The sequence below is a fragment of the Salmo salar genome, chromosome 02 (assembly GCF_965601325.2).
Source record: "Salmo salar chromosome 02, fSalSal1, whole genome shotgun sequence".
Lineage (NCBI taxonomy): Eukaryota > Metazoa > Chordata > Actinopteri > Salmoniformes > Salmonidae > Salmo > Salmo salar.
Genome location: NC_138292.1, coordinates 56,428,868 through 56,451,239, shown reverse-complemented (window position 1 = coordinate 56,451,239; position 22,372 = coordinate 56,428,868). Strand labels below are relative to the sequence as shown.

Sequence of the window (22,372 nt, the reverse complement as noted above, 5' to 3'; positions counted from 1 at the left end):
ACTGCTAGACAATAAGTAGACTTAAGTCAAAACTGTAACTCGGCCACTGAGGAACATTTACCGTCTTCTTGGTAAGCAACTCCAGTGTAGATTTGGCCTTGTGTTTTAGGTTATTGTCCTGCTAAAAGGTGAATTCATCTCCCAGTGTCTGGTGGAAAGCAGACAACCAGGTTTTCCTCTAGAATTGTGTCTATGCTTAGCTCCAATCTGTTACTTTTTTATCCAGAACATTTCCCCAGTCCTTAATGATTACAAGCATACCCATAACATGATGCAGCCAGCTACCACTATGCTTGAAAACATAAAACTTTGTATTCAGGACAAAAAGTGAATTGCTTTGCAGATTTCTTGCATTATCACTTTAGAGTTTTGTTGCAAACAGGATGCATGTTTTGAAAAATGTGTATTCTGTACAGGCTTCCTTATTTTCACTCAGGTTAGTATTGTGGAGTAAATACAATGTTGTTGATCATAGCTGCGGTAACAAGTTTGGAGGGTGGGGGGGTGCTGCGATTTTGCCCATGCTAAAAACTGCTGTATTGGTCCATAAATACAGGACCAGTGCACTACTTTTGAGAAGACAAAAATTTAAGAAATCTTTTTTTTTATTCAGATTTCTCAGGGGTGCTGCAGAACCCTCAGCATCCCTGCTTCCCGAGCCTGTTGATCCATCCTCAGTTTTCTATCACAGCCATTAAACTCTAACGGTCACCATTGGCCTCATGGTGAACTCCCTGAGTGGTTTCCTTCCTCTCCGGCAACTAGGTTAGGAAGGATGCCTGTATTTCGCGGTGACTGGGTTTATTGATACACCATCCAAAGTGTAATTAATCATTTCTATGATCAAAGGGATATTCAATGTCAGATTATATTTTACTTATCTACCAATAGGTGCCCTTCTTTGCGAAGCATTGGAAAATCTCCCTGGTCTTTGTGGTTCAATCTGTATTTGAAATTCCCTGGGACCTCCCTGGTACAGAGATGAGATAGTCATTCAGAAATCATGTTAAAACATTATTTCAACCAGTGAGTCAATGCAATTTATTACGTGAGTAGTTAAGCACATTTCTACTCCTGAACTTATTTACGCTTGCCATAACAAAAGGGTTGAATACATATTGACTCAAGACATTTCAGCTTTTCATTTTTTATTAAAAAAAAGTTTAACAATTCCACTGACTTCATTGTATTGTTTGTAGGCCAGTGACAAAAACATCTCAATTGAATCCATTCAAATTCAGGCTGTAACAACAAAATGTGGAAAAAGTCAAGGAGTGTGAATACTTTCAGAAGACACTGTAAATGGAATGCAAAGCATTCTTAGAGAGTCGAGGTGAGGAAAGTTCTGAATTCTGAGATGACGTTAACCATTAAAACGTTTCAAGTGTGTTCTTCTACCAGACAAATTATTGCAAATGAGAGTAAAGAGTCAACCAAAAACAGGGCCCCACAAGGTTATTAAAATTACATGCAGAAATTCTTGGTTATCTGGCCTGAAAATCCACTCATCAGGACCACACAGACAAACATAGGCTACTCGCTCCTCCCTTCCATCTCTCATTTTTACATTTACATTTTAGTCATTTAGCAGACGCTCTTATCCAGAGCGACTTACAGTAGTGAATGCATACATTTCATAAATTTTTTCTCCGTACTGGTCCCCCGTGGGAATCGAACCCACAACCCTGGCGTTGCAAACACCATGCTCTACCAAATGAGCAACTGAGCCATTAATGTGATGCTGTCTGATACAGTATCAGAGCTTTACCCCAAGCCTTATTAGCCTATAGGCTACTATCCACAAGCATACAACCATCCACCCAATGACAGCAATTTGTGGAAATGCTAATTCACTAGTGCCGTGGAAATCGCATCAGTAGTCTATGCCACAGAGCTGCTTGGCTGATGGCAAAACCCAGACATTTCCATTAAATATTAAGGGAGATTACCCTTAGATGGCCTATCTCTATCTGCTAGAGTGTACAGAGGTAGCCAGGCTGCAACCCAAAGAGGATATGACTAAAAAGAGGTGCACAGATGTACAGCTGCAACAGCAGGCTGGCACGGGACACACTGTTCATTCGCAAGGTCTGAGGCGTTTTGTCCTAGCGGATTAGCCTAGCGCAACCCTCCACTTATAATGGGCATGCTAGGCTAGGGTTACGGTCACGCTAAAAATCCCGTTTCTGACCATGCCCAGATGTGCAGCAGCAGGCTGGCATGGGACACTCTGATGCTTCACCCGATGACACAGTGGTACTTTTTCCTAATCTAGTGGATTAGCGTATCCCCCTGTCTGTTGTGGCTCAATTGGTAAGATCGTAGCATTAGCAACCCAAAGGACGTGGGTTCAATTCCTGCAGGGATCACAAACACATAGAGTACATACATTGTTAGTGGGTCTAACCTAAGTCGCTTTGGATGGTGTATGGTAAATAGTGAGCTACGCTACTCTAATTCATCAAATCTGATCTGGACACTATTGGCGTCTGAGGGAGAGAAGGGGTTGGTTTCTTTAATGAGAACACAGAGCCTCTCTTCACCTGAAATAACAAACAGTGTTCGTCTCTTGCCTACTTTGGGAACACAGCCCCCAAAGCGCAAACCTTCAAACTCATATAGTCCTTAGGGGAAATGGTGGTTGTTTGCTTCAAGTAGGACAAAGAGTCTTCTAATCTGGAACAACAAGTCTCTCGACATCCCCTCTCCTCCCATGGGGAACCACTATCTCAAATCAGATGTTATTGGTTAAACACACATATTTAGCAGATGCTACTGCGGGTGTACCAAAATGCTTGTGTAGCGAAATGCTTGTGAAATGCTAATGGCCTCCATGAACCGGCGCGGCGTGCTAATAGCAACAATAACATCGACTACACTTCCTGTTATTGTGGAGAAGGCACGCTGAAGGGAGGCTATGGGCCACTACTGTGTTTCTGTAGCTATTGTTGTTTTACTTCCTTCCAAAGCCCTTCCTCTAGAGAAATATTACACGGGTGAAAGCTGGATAGTATGCGTGCGACCAATGCACGTGTCCAGATTACTGAAGCACACTAGTTTTTTTCTTTCTTTGTTTTTTACCCGTTTTTTTTTTTTAGGGGTGGATCAGCTTAATATTGTGGAAAGAATATTGCTTCCATCAATGTAATTGTCTGCATCATTTCCAATCCCCCATATATTTTTGGGGTAAATATATATATCCATACACGCATGCATACATTTACCTATATAGACATATACTTTTTTTAAGAATATACCTTTATTATTATTCCCCGCAAACCCTACCACCGGTCCCCCAGTTGGAGTAAACTAATAAACACTTCGGCTTTTACCATCAATTTATTCATCTTATACACATTTTACAGACAGGCTAGTTTACAATAGTTATTTTTTGTTTGTTTTTAGTCCTTCCTCTATTTCTGATGTCCATCCAGTTTGATTTCTATTTGTAACTGTGCTATATCACAAAAGTTCTGAACCTATATACATTTTACAGACCCCGTATGTTTTACATTGTTTATCTTATTAGTCCCACCCTTCAGCTCCATTCAACCCCTCCCATCTACCGCTCAACATCATCCATTTCGGATTTCTATTTGCCATATATCTTTCAACTGTGCTGTGATGCTTCACAAAACAATTGAACCTTTCTATTCTCATAGCTTCTACAGACTAAATTAAAAAAACATTTTTGCTAAAATAATTATTATATTATTGATTGATTGACTATGGCTTTACAAATCACCCAGTATTGCTATCTGCAGCGTTAGTTCTAGGCAAATGTTGCAATTCTTCAGCCATTCCTGGACCTGTGACCAAAAAACGAGCTACATATGGACAGTACCAAAATAAATGATCTAATGACTACCTCCTCACAGCAGAATCTGCAGAGCTGGGAAGATTGTATCCCTCATATATATAAACATTCTATTGTTTCCAGTACTTGTCCTATATTATCTCCAATGTATCGTCCATGTAAAAAACCTGTCTGATTAGGATGAATATCTGACAATACTTTTTTAATTCTATGCGCCAAGCATTTTGCTAGGATTTTTGCATCACAACACTGAAGTGTAAGAGGCCTCCAATTTTTAAATGGACTGGATCTTTATATATACACACACCACTTGGGTCCTGTTTCAGTAATAATGATATCAGACCTTGTTGCGTGTCTGATAATCTACCATTTATATAGGAGTGGTTAAAACATGCTAATAATGGTCCTTTGAGTATATCAAAAAACGTTTTGTATACTTCCACTGGTATGCCATCCAGCCCTGGAGTTTTCCCAGCCTTAAAGGCCCCAATTGCATCAAGCAGTTCCTCCTCTGTAATTTGGCCTTCACATGAGTCTTTCTGTACAGATGTTAATTTTACATTATTATTAGGGAAAAAAATCCATACAATTAGTTTCAGTTAGTGGAGATGGAGGAGCCTGAAATGAAAACATATTCTTAAAGTACTTTACTTCCTCTTTCAAAATATCATTTGGTGAATCATGCGTGACTCCATCATTTGTAACAAGTTTTAAACATTTTTGGTAGCATTTCTATATTGAAGATTTAAAAAGAATTGTGCATTTTTCCCCATCTTCCACCCAGTTCACTTTATTTGTATAATATATTACACTGGATCTTTTTTGAATAAGTTCCTCCATTTCTTTTAGTTTTTCCTCTAACTTATTCTGTGCCTCTATGGTACAGTTTTTATTGCTATCTAACTGTACGGTTAGTCCTTCAATTTCCTTTGTTAATATGGACTCTTGATCTAAATTGCTTTTGTTTTATAGATTAGTACTGAATTGCATGGCCTCTAAAGGCACACTTAAGTGTCCCATACAATAAGGGGATCTGCTGTACCTATGTTGTCTGAAAAAGTCAGTTAAACATTCTTCTGTCCTAGTTCTAAACAATTTATCATCTAGTAGGCTTTGATTAAATTTCCAATATCCTCGCCCACGTGGAAATTCTGTAAGAGTAATATATATGCCAATTATGTGATGATCCGACCGCATTCTGACCCTATCAACACTTTTTAAACTTTTGGTGCCAGAGAGAATGGCATAAGAAAGTAGTCAAGACGACTAGCTTGATTAAGCCTCCAGCATGTATATCTCACTAGGTCAGGGTATTTAAGTCTCCATATATCCAGTAATTCGAATATATCCATGACATTCATGATTTCCTTAAGTGCCTGAGGGTGATAGTTTGTAGTGTGATGTCCGTTCCGGTCCATAGAGGTATTTAAGACCATATTAACATCTCCCACCATAATAATAGTCTAGTGTTGCTTGTAGAGTTGATCAATTCTTATATATATTTTCAAAGAAGCTTGGATCATCATTATTCGGACCGTATAGGTTAATAAGCCATATCTGTTTATTGTCCAATAACATATTTAAAATAATCCATCTACCTTGATAATCTGTTTGGACAATTTGCACATTTGGATCAAAATTACTATTAAAACCATCACCCCTTTTGAATTTCTTTGCCCATGGGAGAAATATATTTCGCCACCCCAGTTCTTTTTCCACAAAACTTCATCTAAAATTGTTGAATGGGTTTCCTGTAAACAATACATATTATATTCCTTCTCTTTTAACCAGGTAAATGCTGATCGTCTTTTCTTATTATCTGCTAGGCCATTACAATTGTAACTGGCTATAGTTATTTCACCACTTACCATGAGACACAACTTTAAATTCTATTTATGAAAATATATGTTTGTAAATGTACCATTAAAAAGTAACATGATGATTGAGTGTCTATATAGCTGTACCATGATATTTGCATTGCTACTAAGTAAACCTCCAACTGGTCCCTACTATTCCACCCGCTAAAAGCCTTCCTTATCCCTAGTTGGGTTGTCATCCCAATGCCCGGCAGACCACCCCTGATCCCCCGTATCCCATAGCCCTGAACAGACTGGGATCCATCCTTCGAAAAGAGCACACAGTGACATTTACCGGACTGAAGTAAATCAATTGCCAAATGCATTTCCATCGCCCTCACCTCGATTTGTATTATATATAGCTGTGGATCATCCTCTATTGTCCCTAACATATTTTACTCCTTCGCAACAGTTGTGGGATACACACACATACACCCACTCAACCCTTTCCCCCCCCACAACCATAAGCTCACATTCTTAACAGTTGCACCATCCCAGAGCCCAACTCAAGAAAGGTCTTGATTTACAAATACACTTACAGTTGCAGCTGCATTAGAAGGCCTGCAAGACCGCGCAAAAAATGGGCAGAAATTGAGAGATTTTATTAACCATTGTCACATCCTAGATGGAGGCCAAATGTACACCTTTTCCCTGAAACACCCACAATACGGTCACCCGTATTGACCATATTCCCAAGCATCTCCATGCAGTCAGACTTTTGATTTTGTGCCACCAGGGTCACAATAATATACCCCCTCTCTGAATGTCCGAGTGTGACCCCCTCCCCATGGGTTACTGCAGCTAGTGTTGCCAGCACTGCCACTGCCTGGGTGGGGGCACCCCACCGGCTAGGTACAAGATCGTCAAGGTTTGCATTAGCAGCTTTGAGAATTTCCTTGTGTAGTATGCTCTCCCACACTATTTAGCTGCTGCAGTAGCAGCCGATGGACACTTTCTTCCGAGAGACTCCGCTGACAGTGTCATGCTTCATCTAGCCTAGTTAAAGAGGAAGTTGTGTTTCCCATTGCTGGGCTGCTAGGGTCGATGTTTCTCAGCAATTCTCTCTCCTTATCAGTCACTTTCACAGGAGTCCTGAGCAATTATTTCCTGATTACCCTCAAATGTAATTTTGGAAAATGACAAAGTGCTAAATCACTCAAGTTAGCGGTCTTATCTTTTTGAATTAATGTTCAGCGTTTCCGCTATTTCTTAGGAGGGGTGCAAAGGCAAACTAATTGGAGTCATATTGTATAACACTATGCTACATAGGCCCCTAATACATGGGTCCAGCACAGGAGGTTGGTGGCACGTTATTTGGGAAGGCTGGAGTGGGAATGGTATCAAATACATCAAACATGGTTTTTCATTTTAAAAAGTGGCTTCAAGTCAAAGCAGGATAGAACTATTTTAATACTTATGGAAAATAGACAGCTGCAAGGCAAGAACAGGCTAAGGACTTCATGATGCTGTTAATATATTCCTTTGAACCTAATGGCAACATTGCTAGAGGTGGAAACAGTTTGCTTCAATCCTGTCATTGCCTTGAGTGGGTGGTTGAGGCACAGCAAAGAAAGAGGCTGTATTTCTTCTAGAAGGAATGTGTTTAAAAAGGTAATTGACAGTCAAGAGGAATGCAGCGCTTCAGTTCTCTCCTTCCAAAAGACTGTAAGAGGGTGTTTCAGAAGACTGACAGTTTTCAAACAGAGAAGAAAAAAAGTGGACAGGGAAGGAAAGAGACATGCAACATTCCTCAAAGCAAAATATAAAATAAAATCCCTTAAAAGAGAATGAAGCCATGTTTGCCAACTTTCAAGTCTATTGAAAGATGAACTGCAAGGGGAGAACAAGCCTAGTCATACCAAACATAATCTGATGACAACACAGCACAGTTTACAACACACCCACATATCAAATCATACACACCCTGCAAAAACACCTAAAAACATGCACATTCTCATCCCACGGCTATGCTGCATGAAGGTGTGGCACAAAGTACAACACGCTGCCTCACTACTAGGGAGACTCAGATAGGTGCAGTCAAGGCGTTAGCTGAGGGCAGAGCAGGAACAGACCGCTTGCATGGCTTTGTGATCTCACTAGGGCATCAATAACACCACGGCAATGTTCTGTTTAGTAAGGCACACCGTAGCAAAACTTCTCTCAGCTCCATGGCAGAATATTTAAGAGTCGCAGGAAATTGCTTTAAACCAGCAACAATCTCTCAGCTCCATTGAGAAATCTGTTTAATTGCGGGGGGAAAATAGTCTTAAAAATGCTAACATGTCTCTACACCGCCCAGATGGGGGACCACCGTCTCAGCCCCTTTTTGATCCAGAAAATACCCTGAGTGTCTGCCAATTTGTCATTTCCCCGTGGAGAGAGAATATATCAAAACTGCCTCTTCAAACACATTAGCTTTAGAAGGGGCCATATCAGTCAGTGTACATGTACCAATCTCACATCAACAAAGAAAAGGACAGACAATAGGCTAGAGAACACGTGGCATAGTGAGCCAGCTCTCTTCTACTAGGCTACAGAATTCTGACAATGCCAATTCAGGCCGACCTGTTAAAAAGAGATATCAAATCAAGAAAGACAGGACAGACAGACAAACAATTGGCTATGACGACACACAGTGAACCACTTGTATCTGCATTGTTCAACCATTTTGCCTGCCAAATAATCCTCTTCCTTGGATTCCTCAGCTTCTTATGTTGGTTCTCTCCTCCCCCTCTGCTACTGCCCCAGATTAACAGAACCCCGTCCCATCTGACTCGAAAAGGTGTCCGCATACTTCCCATTCGACAGTTCGGAACGGTTCGTGCTTATATTATGGCAACATTTTGTGCATTTTTTGTTAGTTTTGGTCTTCTGCAAGGTTTTTTGGGGGGGCTGTTCGTGCACACAAACATTTCTCGAGGCAAGCCGAAGATGGTAGTGAAGTCTTGGCCCATTTGTTGGTGTTTGGTCAACAGTAGGTTGGTCAACAGTAGGGATTATTCAATCAAGTGTTTGTTGTCATTCAACGAGAGACAAATCGTTTTCATGCAATTTTTTCACTTGAGATATACTGCACCAAACATCTTAGTTAGATGTAAAATTGCACGGCTAAGATCTCCTCGGGAAAAACGTCAAAATGAATGACAGATCTCTGGCATTAGATTAATTCTGACTATTTTTTAGGAAGTGTATACTGGCTACAGCGTCTCATGATGGACAAACAGTACTATTGCAGCTTATTTCTCGTTTTTCAAGTGAAGGTGTTTTAACTTCTTAAGGCTAGGGGGCAGTATTCGGAAGTTTGGATGACAGGTGCCCAAAGTAAACTGCCTGTTACTCAGGCCCAGAAGCTAGGATATGCATATGCATGGTAGTATTGGATAGAAAACACACTAAAGTTTCTAAAACTGTTAAAATAATGTCTGTGTTTTGCAGCTTATTTCTCGTGTTTCAAGTGAAGGTGTTTTAAACATTCGGTTCACCTAGCCGAACTGAAGCCTTAAGGCAGCTCATCCCAGCTCGGATGTCCCTTAGGCAGGGTCATTTACAGTACAAAGCCCCTCAGGCAGCCCAATATGGCTTTACTGCTATTTCAGTTCAGTCCCCCTCCCCTCCTGCCCCCCCAGGTGTTGTGCTCCAGCAGCCTCCACTCACAGACTATTTATAGCCCCCTTTCCAGTGTTTGCCCACCACTCACCAGGGAGGAGATTTGCCTCTTTTCCTCACTTTAGTGGAGAAAGCTCATTTGAGGCAGCAAATAGAACCTGCATGCATGGCTACAATAGCCTAACTCAAAATAGTTTATTGAATCACATTCAATTGAAGTGCAGTTAAATTGGATTGAAACAATGCTTTGATCGCATGTCTTCGAGAAATAGTTACAGATCTTGAAGTTGGTCGACTTTGATTTCGCAATGGAAATTGAGTAACAACACCTATTAAGTAAAGCAAGATGAGGTGGTTAACGAAAATTATGAAAACATGTCCTCCTAGCTATGTGCAACACAGTCATGAAGAAGAAACACGAGTAAGTTAACACAGATAATTATTCTGATGATAATCCACCATAACACAGTTTAATGTAGTGAACACGCGCCTCCCGGCCTGTAGCCACTGTACTGTGGAGAGGCTGAGGCTGAATAAGCCAGTGTTTTTCCACTGCTCATCTGCCACTGAACCGTTTATTTAGTGAACCCTCAGTGACAGCCCTGCCTGACAGGCCTGTCCTCTAGCTCTGGAGGCTGAGCAAAGAGGCAGAGATAGATGGGGGGGGGGGCAAGAGAGGGAGAAAGATGGAGCGAAAGAGAGAAGGAAAAAGAGGACAGTGAGTGCGTTTACATGCACAGTAATAATTTGATATTAAACTGATTAAGGTAGTAGGCCGATTATGCAATAGTCATGTAAACACCTTACTCTGCTTATCTTACATCGGCGTAAGGTCAACATCTATGTAAGCATACAGCTCCAGCTGTGCATTTCATCTGTGCATGTACTAGCACCAGCCAAGCGAGCCTCCCTCTTTAGCGCGAGCGAAGTAAGTTTGGAACAGCTGAATGTATGCAACGTAGTTCAGAATTAAATATGCTTCCCAAAAATAACATGGTCGCTGTGGTAGAACGTTTATTTTGATTGCCGATTTTCTGCATTTATCAGAGTGCCATCAGGTAGCCTGATTTCAGATGTGTCCATGTAAACAGGATTATTAGGGAAATCGTCCTTCTTGCAAAGCATGTAAAAACTATTTATCTGAATATCCACAATAAATCGCATTATTGTGTGCATGTAAACATACAGACAGAGAGAGAGAGAGACGGAGAGAGAGAGACACTCGATCTATACTTCCAATTTTTGTACTGCACACATCCTCATCGGATCTGAGTGAGTGAGTACAACTCAAGCATACTGTAGGAGCCAGAATAGACACTCACTCACCAAAAGCCTGCACAGGAACTGCATTTATTAAACTGAGGAAACAGACCAGCAACCAATTCAGCAATGGTACTTCTGTTCAACATAACAGTTCCCATCATTTGCTATTATATTAAAAGGGTTGGTGCAGCGACATAGCTGTCAGTGGTTCTCACAATGGCCTGAGATGGTGTGGGGGTTTGAGTTGTCTACATACTAGATGTAATAGAAGTGATTTGTGCATCCTGGACTGGACAATTCTTGAGTGGTCTGCTTGGTACATTACACAAATGATCAGTCAAAAAGACCAGTTGAAGACCATCACAGTATTATGACTACTAGTGCATGTTAGACCCAAGCAGCTAGATCGTTAGCCACAGTGCAACACAACTACACATCATGTGGCACACATGTTCAATATGAAGCCAAGGTAGCCCTAATATACTTTACCAACCATTCCCTCAAGGTGGTCTTGGGGACCTACAGTTGAAGTCGGAAGTTTACATACACCTAAGTCAAATACATTTAAACTCAGTTTTTCACAAATTCCTGACATTTAATCCTAGTAAAAATTTGCGGTCTTAGATCAGTTAGGATCACCACTTTATTTTAAGAATGTGAAATCTCAGAATAATAATGAATGATTTATTTCAGCTTCTTTCATCACATTCCCAGTGGGTCAGAAGTTTACATACACTCAATTAGTATTTGGTAGCATTGCCTTTAAATTGCTTAATTGGGTCAAATGTTTTAGGTAGCCTTTCACAAGCTCCCCACAATAAGTTGGGTGAAATTTGGCCCATTCCTCCTGACAGAGCTGGTGTAATTGAGTCAGGTTTGTAGGCCTCCTTGCTCACACACACTTTTTCCTGTTCTGCCCACAAATTTTCTATAGGACGAGTTCAGGGCTTTGTGATGGCCACTCCAATACCTTGACTTTGTTGTCCTTAAGCCATTTTGCCACAACTTTGGAAGTATGCTTTACTCTCTGTTCAGAAACGTTCTAGACGGCCAGTTCGTATAGCCTTTAGCCGTACCCTTATCCTACTTCTCCTCTGTTCCTCTGGTGATGTGGAGGTTAATCCAGGTCCTGCAGTGCCTAGCTCCACTCCCACTCCCCAGGTGCTCTCATTTGTTTTTTTAAATGTTATTTAACCTTCATTTAACCAGGTAGGCAAGTTGAGAACAAGTTCTCATTTACAACTGCGACCTGGCAAAGATAAAGCAAAGCAGTTCGACACATAACAAAGAGTTACACATGGAGTAAAACAAACATACAGTCAATAATACAGTAGAAAAATAAGTCTATATACAATGTGAGCAAATGAGGTGAGATAAGGGAGGTAAAGGCAATAAATAGGCCATGTTGACTTCTGTAACCGCAAAAGCCTTGGTTTCATGCATGTTAACATTAGAAACCTACTCCCTAAGTTTGTTTTACTCACTGCTTTAGCACACTCTGCCAACCCGGATGTCTTAGCCGTGTCTGAATCCTGGCTTAGGAAAGCCACCAAAAACCCTGAAATCCCCATCGCTAACTATAACATTTTCCGCCAAGATAGAACTGCCAAAGGGGACGGTGTTGCAATCTACTGCAAAGATAGCCTGCAGAGTTCTGTACCCAAACAATTCGAGCTTCTACTTCTAAAAATTCACCTTTCCAGAAACAAGTCTCTCACTGTTGCCGCTTGCTATAGACCTCCCTCTGCCCCCAGCTGTGCCCTCGATACCATATGTGAATTGATTGCCCCCCCCCATTTATCTTCTGAGCTCGTGCTACTAGGTGACCTAATCTGGGATATGCTTAACACCCCGGCCATCCTACAATCTAAGCTTGATGCCTTCAATCTCAAACAAATGATCAATGAACCTACCAGGTACAACCCCAAATCCATAAACACAGGCACCCTCATAGATGTCATCCTAACCAACTCGCCCTCCAAATACACCTCTGCTGTTTTCAACCAAGATCTCAGCGATCACTGCCTGCATTCGTAATGGGTCTGCAACCAAACGACCACCCCTCATCACTGTCAAACGCTCCCTAAAACACTTCTGCGAGCAGGCCTTTCTAAATCGACCTTGCCGGGGTATCCTGGAATGACATTGACCTCATCCCGTCAGTAGATGATGCCTGGCTATTCTTTAAAAGTGCCTTCCTCACCATCTTAAATAAGCATGCCCCACTCAAAAAAATGTATAACTAGGAATAGATATAGTCCTTGGTTCACTCCAGACCTGTCTGCCCTTAACCAGCACAAAAACATCCTGTGGCGTTTTGCAATAGCATCGAATGGCCCCCGTGATATGCAACTTTTCAGGCAAGTTAGGAACAAATATACACAGGCAGTTAGAAAAGCTAAGGCTAGCTTTTTCAAACAGAAATTTGCATCCTGTAGTACTAACTCAAAAAAGTACTGGGACACTAAAGTCCATGGAGAATAAGAGCACATCCTCCCAGCTGCCCACTGCTCTGAGGCTAGGAAACAATGTTACCACCGATAAATCCACTATAATTGAGAATTTCAATAAGCATTTCTCTACGGCTGGCCATGCTTTCCACCTGGCTACCCCTACCCCGGTCAACTGCCGGCACCCTCCACAGCAACCCGCCAAACCCCCACCATTTCTCCTTCACCCAAATCCAGATAGCTGATGTTCTGAAAGAGCTGCAAAATCTGGACCCAGACAAATCAGCCGGGCTAGACAATCTGGACTCTCTCTTTCTAAAATGATCTGCCGAAATTGTTGCAACCCCTATAACTAGCCTGTTCAACCTCTCTTTCGTATCATCTGAGATTCTTGTTTTTTGTTCTACTGTATTATTGACTGTATGTTTTGTTTATTCCATGTGTAACTCTGTTGTTTTATGTGTCGAATTGCTATGCTTTATCTTGGCCAGGTCGCAGTTGCAAATGAGAACTTGATCTCAACTAGCCTACCTGGTTAAATAAAGGTGAAATAAATAAATAAAAATGCTTGGGGTCATTGTCCATTTGGAAGACCCATTTGCGACCAAGCTTTAACTTCCCGACTGACGTCTTGAGATGTTGCTTCAATATTTCCACATAATTATACTTCCTCATGATGCCATCTATTTTTTTAAGTGCACCAGTCCCTCCTGCAGCAAAGCACCCCCACAACATGATGCTGCCACCCCCGTGCTTCACGGTTGGGATGGTGTTCTTCGACTTGCTAGTCTCCCCCTTTTTCCTCCAAACATAACGATGGTCATTATGGCCAAACAGTTCTATTTTGGTTTCATCAGACCAGGGGACATTTCTCCAAAAAGTACGATCTTTGTCCCCGTGTGCAGTTGCAAACCGTAGTCTGGCTTTTTTATGGCGGTTTTGGATCAGTGGCTTCTTACTTGTTGAGTGGCCTTTCAGGTTATGCCGATATAGGACTCGTTTTACCGTAGATATAGATACTTTTGTACCCATTTCCTCCAGCATCTTCACAAGGTCCTTTGCTGTTGTTCTGGGATTGATTTGCACTTTTTGCACCAAAGTACGTTCATCTCTAGGAGAAAGAATGAGTTTCCTTCCTGAGCGGTATGACGGCTGCGTGGTCCCATGGTGTTTATACCTGCGTACCATTGTTTGTACAGATGAACGTGGTACCTTCAGGCGTTTGGAAATTGCTCTCAAGGATGAACCAGACTTGGCTGATTTCTATTGATTTTCCCATGATGTCAAGCAAAGAGGCACTGAGTTTGAAGGTAGGCTTTGAAATACATCCACAGGTTCACCTCCAATTGACTCAAATGATGTCAATTAGCCTATCAGAAGCTTCTAAAGCTTTTTTCTGGAATTTTCCAAGCTGTTTAAAGGCACAGTCAACTTAGTGTATGTAAACTTCTGACCCACTGGAATTGTGATACAGTGAATTATAAGTGAAATAATCTGTCTGTAAACAATTGTTGGAAAAATTACTTGTGTCATGCAAAAAGTAGATATCCTAACTGACTTGCCAAAACTATAGTTTAACAAGAAATTTGTGGAGTTGGTTGAAAAATGAGTTTTAATGACTCCAACCTAAGTGTATGTAAACTTCCAACTTCAACTGTATGTAAATGTGATATTTAAAACATTTTAATATACATTTGCAAACATTTATTTTGCTTTGTCATTATGGGATAGTGTGTAGATTGATGAGGGAGAATAAACATTTTAGAATAACTGTGTTCATTACCATTACATAACCCAACCACTACTGCCTGGGTATTTGTTAGACCTAGGCTACATCTCATACAACCATGTTGTCAAGTTCAAGTCAATCATATGAAGGACAAGGTTGTCCTAACGTCGTTACCCACCACTTCCTGGAGGTTGTCTTGGGGACCATTGCATCACCACTACAATATCTCTAATATTCATGTGAAGTGTCAATGGAGGTCAAGAGTCTAGGGCAGAGTATCACTTACCTCCATCACCAGCTCAAAGGGATGCTTGTACACCCTGATGGGTGACTGATACTTCTGCACCATGGTGGGAACAACTGTGGTGCCAACGACCTAAGAGAAAACAATCTGATATTAGAGCTTAATAATAACCATCATCACAGATTTGTCTTGGTGAGAGAAGACAATGGGCCAGACTGCATTAGACTGGGAGCGTAACACACAAAGAAAATAGTGCTTAAGGTGGTAAAATGCCAGTATCATTCTGGATGGCCCCGCTGGAGGCATCTGACATGTCATTAAGTAAGCCAGATTTGTGTGTGTGTGTGTGTGTGTGTGTGTGTGTGTGTGTGTGTGTGTGTGTGTGTGTGTGTGTGTGTAGCAGCTGGCGGGGAGCCCGGAGTACTTGGCAGTTTGTCTGCAGTCATAGCCTGCAGGAAGGCACTCTGCTCTGCCGTGGGTGAGGAAGCGCGTCTCATTGAACTGATCAATGAAGGCAACGTTTCGCACCATACATCACACATTCAGGAACTGAACTGCATAGTGAACAGAAATTGAGATAGACATGGCCAAATACTGGAAAGTCAGGGACTGCCAAGTGCCAACTAGTCACTACCACATGACTGATAAACTATTCAGGTAGACCTACAATGATGCGTTTGTAAATGTTATGTGGAGCTAGCGGTAGAGCTGAAAGCTTGGGAGTCATTAATACTGCACTACAGCCTATGTAAACGCATGAACAGGTGGTTGGCTGCAGAGAATTGATGAATTAATGGGTCCTCGGTGATGTAAAATGTAAGCAGTGCATTCCAAGAACTTAGTGGTGGTAACCACAGTGCAGACATTGGCAAATACAGTAGGACTAGGCTATAGTCCTGATAGAGCCAACAGATATTGACCCTGAAACCGGTGCATGCTATTTGGAGGTTGGGGGGGATTTGTCAATGTTAAAATGTGTATTTTCCCATATATAGAGACACACCCTATGTATTTTAATAAAACCAACTATTGATGCATTGAGCTTGTCTGATGCCTTAAGCACACTGTTTGATGAAATAAGACAAATGACTCAAGAGGGAGCCAGAGATCAAGATAACAAATAAAAACTTAACCTGACCAATCTTCTCCCACTTCTGCTGGCTTTCGCAGATTCTGCCATTACTCTCCTGAAGTTGCCTGTAATAGGTTGCCGAATCCACGTGTAACCTTTCTCATGCGGAATGCCAATGTATCTTACTATTTCTACCGATCTGCGTGCCAGTTATATAGTTTTCATGTGCATATTTTCGTGAAACTGTTAAATCTCATTTATAATAACGTCGTTGTATATCAAAATCATTGTCATGTGGTTAATCAAAATTATATCCAAATCTAAATGAACAATGATACAATCCTAAAAAGTAACTTCTATTGCCATTACTAACTATGTAAAAATTGACTATAAAGCCAACAAATAAAAACATTGTAGCCTGCAGGTAGAAAATATCATGATAATAATAAATATACTATAAATCGCAACATCTGCAATGAACTTGAAACTAGGGATGCACGATATAATTATTATTATTTTTAAAATTGGTAAACATCGGAATCGGCCGATGTCTAGTTTAACGCCGATGTTAAAAACCGATGTCAAAGCTACCGTGCATACCTATATAACGTAGGTACATGACACCATGTAAAATTTTGCGCTACACGTGCAACACAGCATTCCTAACCTAGCCCACAATGTCTGCTGTGTGGATCGAGCAGTCAACAAGTCGAGCAGTCATTTGAAAGAGTAAGAACATTTCAGCGAGACAACTCAAAAGGAGAAATCCATTAAAGCCTAGATAATGGCATTCAGTGCCCTTAACAATCAACCGTTCTCTGTCGTGGGTGATGTTGGCTTTCGCCGACTGGTACACACTACCAAGTGCACTATTTTTCAGATGTTGCCCTACCGGAGTTACACAGTAATAGCGTCACACCTATTAGCTTCACGACATACATACTATGGAACGCCGTTTGGGTCTTTGCGTGTCAAAAAAGATACAGTAGCACTGTCAAAGCTGTACAAAAAAGTCTGCAAACAAGCAAACACTGGCCACGTACGATGTGTTTACGATACCGCGTTGGTAATAAGGCATCATTTGTTTGACCACAACTTCTGGGGTAGCTAGCTTTAGCTTGGTATCTAGTTAGCACTAATACAACCAACCTGAAAACAATGACGAGTAGAAACTGCAGTCATTTTCATTATTCTTAGTAATGATTTAGGAATCCTTATGAGTAAGTATTAGCTAGGTTGCCACTTGTTCACCTATTGAAATTGAACTTCAGTTCATGAAAATACATAGCTAGCCAGCTACTTAAGCAGCCAGGTAGCTTCATCTGGCTAGTGCGGCTCGACCGGACAGGGTTGTGAAGCTAGCCACAATAAGGATTAGGCACAATAGTGGAATTTGCAGTTTGCCTTCAAAAATAAAAGTATGTCATTGACAGTGATGCAAATGAATACAAGTAGTAGAATTATGCCAAACTTTTCATTTGAAGGCTAATCGCAAAGTCCACTATTGTGGCTGGCTTCATATAGATGGGTCCGACCACCGTTAATCAAATAACTGTCTTATAAATTAGGGTTATTTTAGATGACACCTAGCTATATAGTTAGCTAGCCAACTGAAACAGGTTGTTGTTTTGCTATGTTTTTGGGGAAGAACATTGTTTGCATCCATGAGCTAGCTAGCTTTATTTTTATTTTTTTATGACCAGCACTGTAGGTGCGCGAGACAACTTTACCAGTATCATAGCATATGTATCGATGAATGGTTGTGACATATGAAATACGAGTGATCGTGTAATCAATGTGTAATAACTACGTAAAAAATGAATGACCGCGTTAATGGAACGTGGAGTCATATTCAGGACTCCCAATCACGGCCCGGATGCGATACAGCCTGGATTCAAACCAGGGACTGTTGTTAAGCTTCTTGCACTGTCTTAGACCGCTGTGTCCATGTGTGTTAACTATTTAACTGTACTAGAATGCTTAAAAGGCAGTTAAAATTTTAAATATCAGTTATCGGTATAATTTTCTTTGGCAAGGAAAATATCGGATATCGGCCAAAAATGTCATATAGGTGCATCACTACTTGAAACGTATCAACTATTAACTTGGTACATTGGATAAATTATTCTGGGCCTTCAGTGTTTCCTGTGCCATTGAACTCGGGACTGACACAGCTGTAGGCTATTTGCGCAACGGATAAGAAGTCATTAAGTAGGCCTATTTCATGACGTTTCTACTGGATCAGAGCATGACATTTTCCCCCTTTCACGCCAAGTGGTTATCGAAAGGGAGAAAGCTGGAAAGAGTTTTATACAGGACCTCCCGCCCTAACATAACCGAGCCTTAATCTAGTAGAATTCACTTATCTTTTTTGACTCACGTGTCTGACAACTGATAATCGGATCAATTGACACGCTGTACCAAAATAAACTAATGGTGGGACTCAATCGCAACACATTGAGTGCCATTTTCAAAATGTCATAATATAACACTTCCTTTTACGCATACTATTTAGTACGCTAGTATGGGTATTTGGACACAGTCGTTATCTTGTACGGTTCACGGCTCATAGGGTCTTACAGGAGAAATGTAGGCCCTATAGTCTAAAGAGGGCCTACAATTGCCACTTTCATCATGATTTTCTCAAATGGTTTGTGATACAAATGTAAAAAGCATGTCAAACATTCTTCCTCCCAAAGTTTATGTGAGAATTGCCAGACCAATCTGAGATACGTTAAATATTTCCGGGCTGTCCTGGCGTGGAATCGCCTTGTGTCTAACAGCTATTGGTTAAGCCTGGGATGTGTTTATTAGGGGCACAACGAGCACTTTTTATCAGACAGGTTCAGATTGTACTACCTCCCTGTTTCAGACCATTTTCTTACGCTTTGTGCCTACTGAATACAACCCAGATCTCAAAACAAAAATGACACTGGAAATGTAAGTGTTACTGTAAACCTGTACCGATAAGGACATGCAAAGACAGGCAGAGTAACTGCCCAGTCTTAGCACATGGCATACCTTACTTGTTCAGTGTTGTTGATTTATTTAACGTGCAGATACATGTTACTGAGCAGTAAGTGTTGCTTGACGTTTTCAGCAGCCGTGCCACAAGGAAGGGACCTTGTGTGATAGCAAGTGTTAACACCCCTACACAGCACTAGTTCTGGTAGGTCTGATCCATCCAGGGCGTTAGGTCCGGCTTGAGCCACCAACGTTTAAGAAAGCATAAGCCACACGTAACGCACTGGACCAGAGCTATACTACTGAGGGATATGGGGCTTTTCAATTTAAACATCACACTAGCCTGGGTGTCAGTCTTTTTTTATTTTTTTTTTTTATTAGGCATGACAATTTCATAGGAGTTGGCAAGAGAGCAGAAGACTGGCACCAAGGCTACATCTATTCTACTGTCTGTAAAAGCTAGGCTAAGCCTTTCCATTTAGCCAACTACAGGGGTTATTTAGGCTACTTAAAAACAGGTGAACAATTGTTACCGTCATGTTTTAAAGGGAGATGATACTTCCCTGTTGAACAAAAGATGTAAGTCAAGGAGAAAAGAACAGGTGAAATTTCAGAAAGCAAACCACAATACAATACAGGTTCTTTGTTCACTGTTATCCATTATGCCATAGCGATGACCAGAAGCACTGTAATACAGTACAAACAAGCTGTGCCAGTCAGTGGCGGTTCTAGACCATTTCAATTGGGGGGGGCAAGCTGGGGCCAGTTGTACTGTTAGAGGGGCCAGTTATATTAGACGTTATTGTTGTCATATCGTTTTCTTCACTAGCAGGCATTAGCAGGCAAAAGACCATGTTCATAATCATCATCGTTGCCACTGTCTAATAACAGATATAAAAAAAAGAACGAAAGCAAAAATTAGTTATGTAAAAATGTTCATACTCCACAATTTGGGGGGGCCACAAGGGGGTCCAAAATTGTTGTCACAGGGGCACTGCCCCCCCACAGAACCGCTAGTGGTGCCAGTGCCACTCAAACACTTATAGCTGAGCCCTTCAGAAATCCAGAACACTCACTGAGTGATGTTCAGTGAGTGAGTCTCACATACTATATACTGTAGCTACAACATATAGAAGCCTATAACATGTGAAGTCGTTAAAAGCATAGTTCGGGTTATTTAGCCTACATTTGAGCTACATTAGCCGGTCATCACAACACATTCACTGCAGGCATGTGGCTTGCAGGCAATACGAATTCACACATGCATAACGTTAAATGAACAAATATAAATGACACTCACCAACGAATTAACGTGATTTATTTAACAATTATCTGCTTCTTTCGATATATTTGGCTCGTATTGTTTAGTCTGGGCAGGGCACTCAAGTACCGTTATACTGTTAATCCATAGTCTTATTCGGTTCCTTTTTCGCCGGTCGGTGACGAACCAGTGCTGAACGTTAGCTAGCTGTTATGCTAGCCAGTTAGCCATCGACCTGATAGCGACAACAGCATTTTAAAAATGCATAGATAGCTAACAGTGAAAAGATTCCAGATGCCGCTAGCGAGCTAAAAACAGCCAGCTGAAGGTTTGAGCCGTGAGGACTGGAGAGAATGAATGTATTTGAACGCTCGAGTTTTCGCATTGACAGTTTACGCCCCTCCCCATTGGTACGGACAGAGCTCAGCAGTGCCGCGGTGCGGTGCGCTCCGCTCATACAAAACAATTCCACTGCTTCTCCATCCTTTTCATATGTAGTTAAAAAAAAAAAAAAAAAAAAAAAAGTTTTTATTGTAAATCACTGAATATAAATCAGTTCCTAAATATTATGTTAGCCTATCAGGGAAATAATAGTTGAGTGATGGGACAGAATATTAGAGACAGATGAGCTGCCATATGGTGCTTGAAAATGAAATGTATGCTACCAGCTCAGCGGTCACAAGATTAATGTAAAATGTCCTATATACTGTGATGAGATAGAGGATAAAGCTACGTCAGCTTCACTGCTCAGGGAACTGGGCACACGCAAATGTTTTTTGTTTTTTTCCCCCCATGACCATCAATTCATGATATTGGACAATAGGCCCACGTGACATTTGTTAATTGATCTCTTTCCTCATACTTCGTTTGCAAAACGAGTGTAATTTACTGTGTGGATCCCCTAAAATCCATACTACATTCCTAAAATTATATTTGCCTAATTCTGCACTCAAATATAATCTAAATCCCTGAATCTTGCATAATTTATAAGAGGGCTTTATCCATTTAAAATACAGCATGACATGGTATGCACTTGACAACTCATAAGAACACAACTCAAGTCTCCAGAACCCATTTACTGGACTTCAGCTTAGTTCTGCTAAAGTCCATGTGCACGTACCAGTCTTTCAAAAAAAAAGTGTGGCATAAGTGAGTTGGCAGTACAGTTCATCATAAGCATGAGTTGAAGGGTCCCCCAAAATGATTAAGTCATGCTTACTGTATAAGGAATATGTTCAGTAGGCTGCACTGAGTCAACATTGGGAATTCAATCACCAGTGTACTGTACAGCAAAATGAGTCATGGGATACAACGGATGAACCATTTGATAAGATAGATGGAAATCCTGAAACTAACCTGAAAATGCATGAATTATTATTTTTAACTTTAGTAAACTGTTAACATTTTCAATACTAACCCCATTAGCCATGTAATAAGATCTGCTTCCACCATTGCAATGCCTTTATCAACATTCCAGTTGATCAATTTAGGACATTATGGCACAGGGGGAACTGTTGCGTGTTACATGTGTAGTCTCACAACTACCCACTTCCCCTAGGGCAGGGCTTCCTGTTGAATAACCATTTGAGAACATCAAATCCCCGCAGGGATATTAAGAGGTATGAATCATTTGCGTTCAGCCTCAATATGGAGACATTTCACATGGCCGTGGAATCATGCACATGTAGATATCTGCACAGAGTTCAGATATTAGATTTAAGTAGAACTACTAAGATAATCCTCTAAGATCCACACAGGGCAATGTCAGTCTATCCTCTCCATTCTGAGCACATAGGGATTTTAGGTCATATTTCATAACAGTGCCATCAATGACAAGGATTTCTGGGCATAAGCAGCAGCCTTGGGACAAAGCTTATTCTTTGGGCCATGGAATTACACACTAAGTATGCAAGTCTTTTGGCACAGATGGCTAGTGCTGATAGCATGGGGGCAATCACATTTCAAGGCAAACTAGTAACATTCAGCCCCAAACCAAGATCTACCATCAAACCCACCAAGGTTAAAACTACAGTAGGTGGTGCAAATGCCTTCATTTGGTTTTATGTTCACTGTATTAAAAAGGAATAGATTGACATGGATACAAATTTGT

At 41.1% G+C, this 22,372-nt stretch overlaps 1 protein-coding gene across 5 annotated transcripts in view; it reads right to left on the bottom strand.

The window, feature by feature from the left end:
- LOC106588180 (SEC14-like protein 1) overlaps window positions 1-22,372 on the bottom strand; it is a 59,710-nt gene that overhangs the window by 32,408 nt on the left and 4,930 nt on the right. For 4 of the 5 annotated variants that reach the window (XM_014176913.3, XM_014176930.3, XM_014176939.3 and 1 more), the window contains exon 4: window positions 15,008-15,097. In XM_014176913.3, coding sequence (XP_014032388.1) covers window positions 15,008-15,070 — 63 coding nt within the window. In that variant the 5' untranslated portion in view covers window positions 15,071-15,097. Of the gene's footprint in view, window positions 1-15,007; window positions 15,098-20,301; window positions 20,636-22,372 lie in introns of those variants that run through there. The other variant, XM_014176922.3, reaches the window with a different exon arrangement.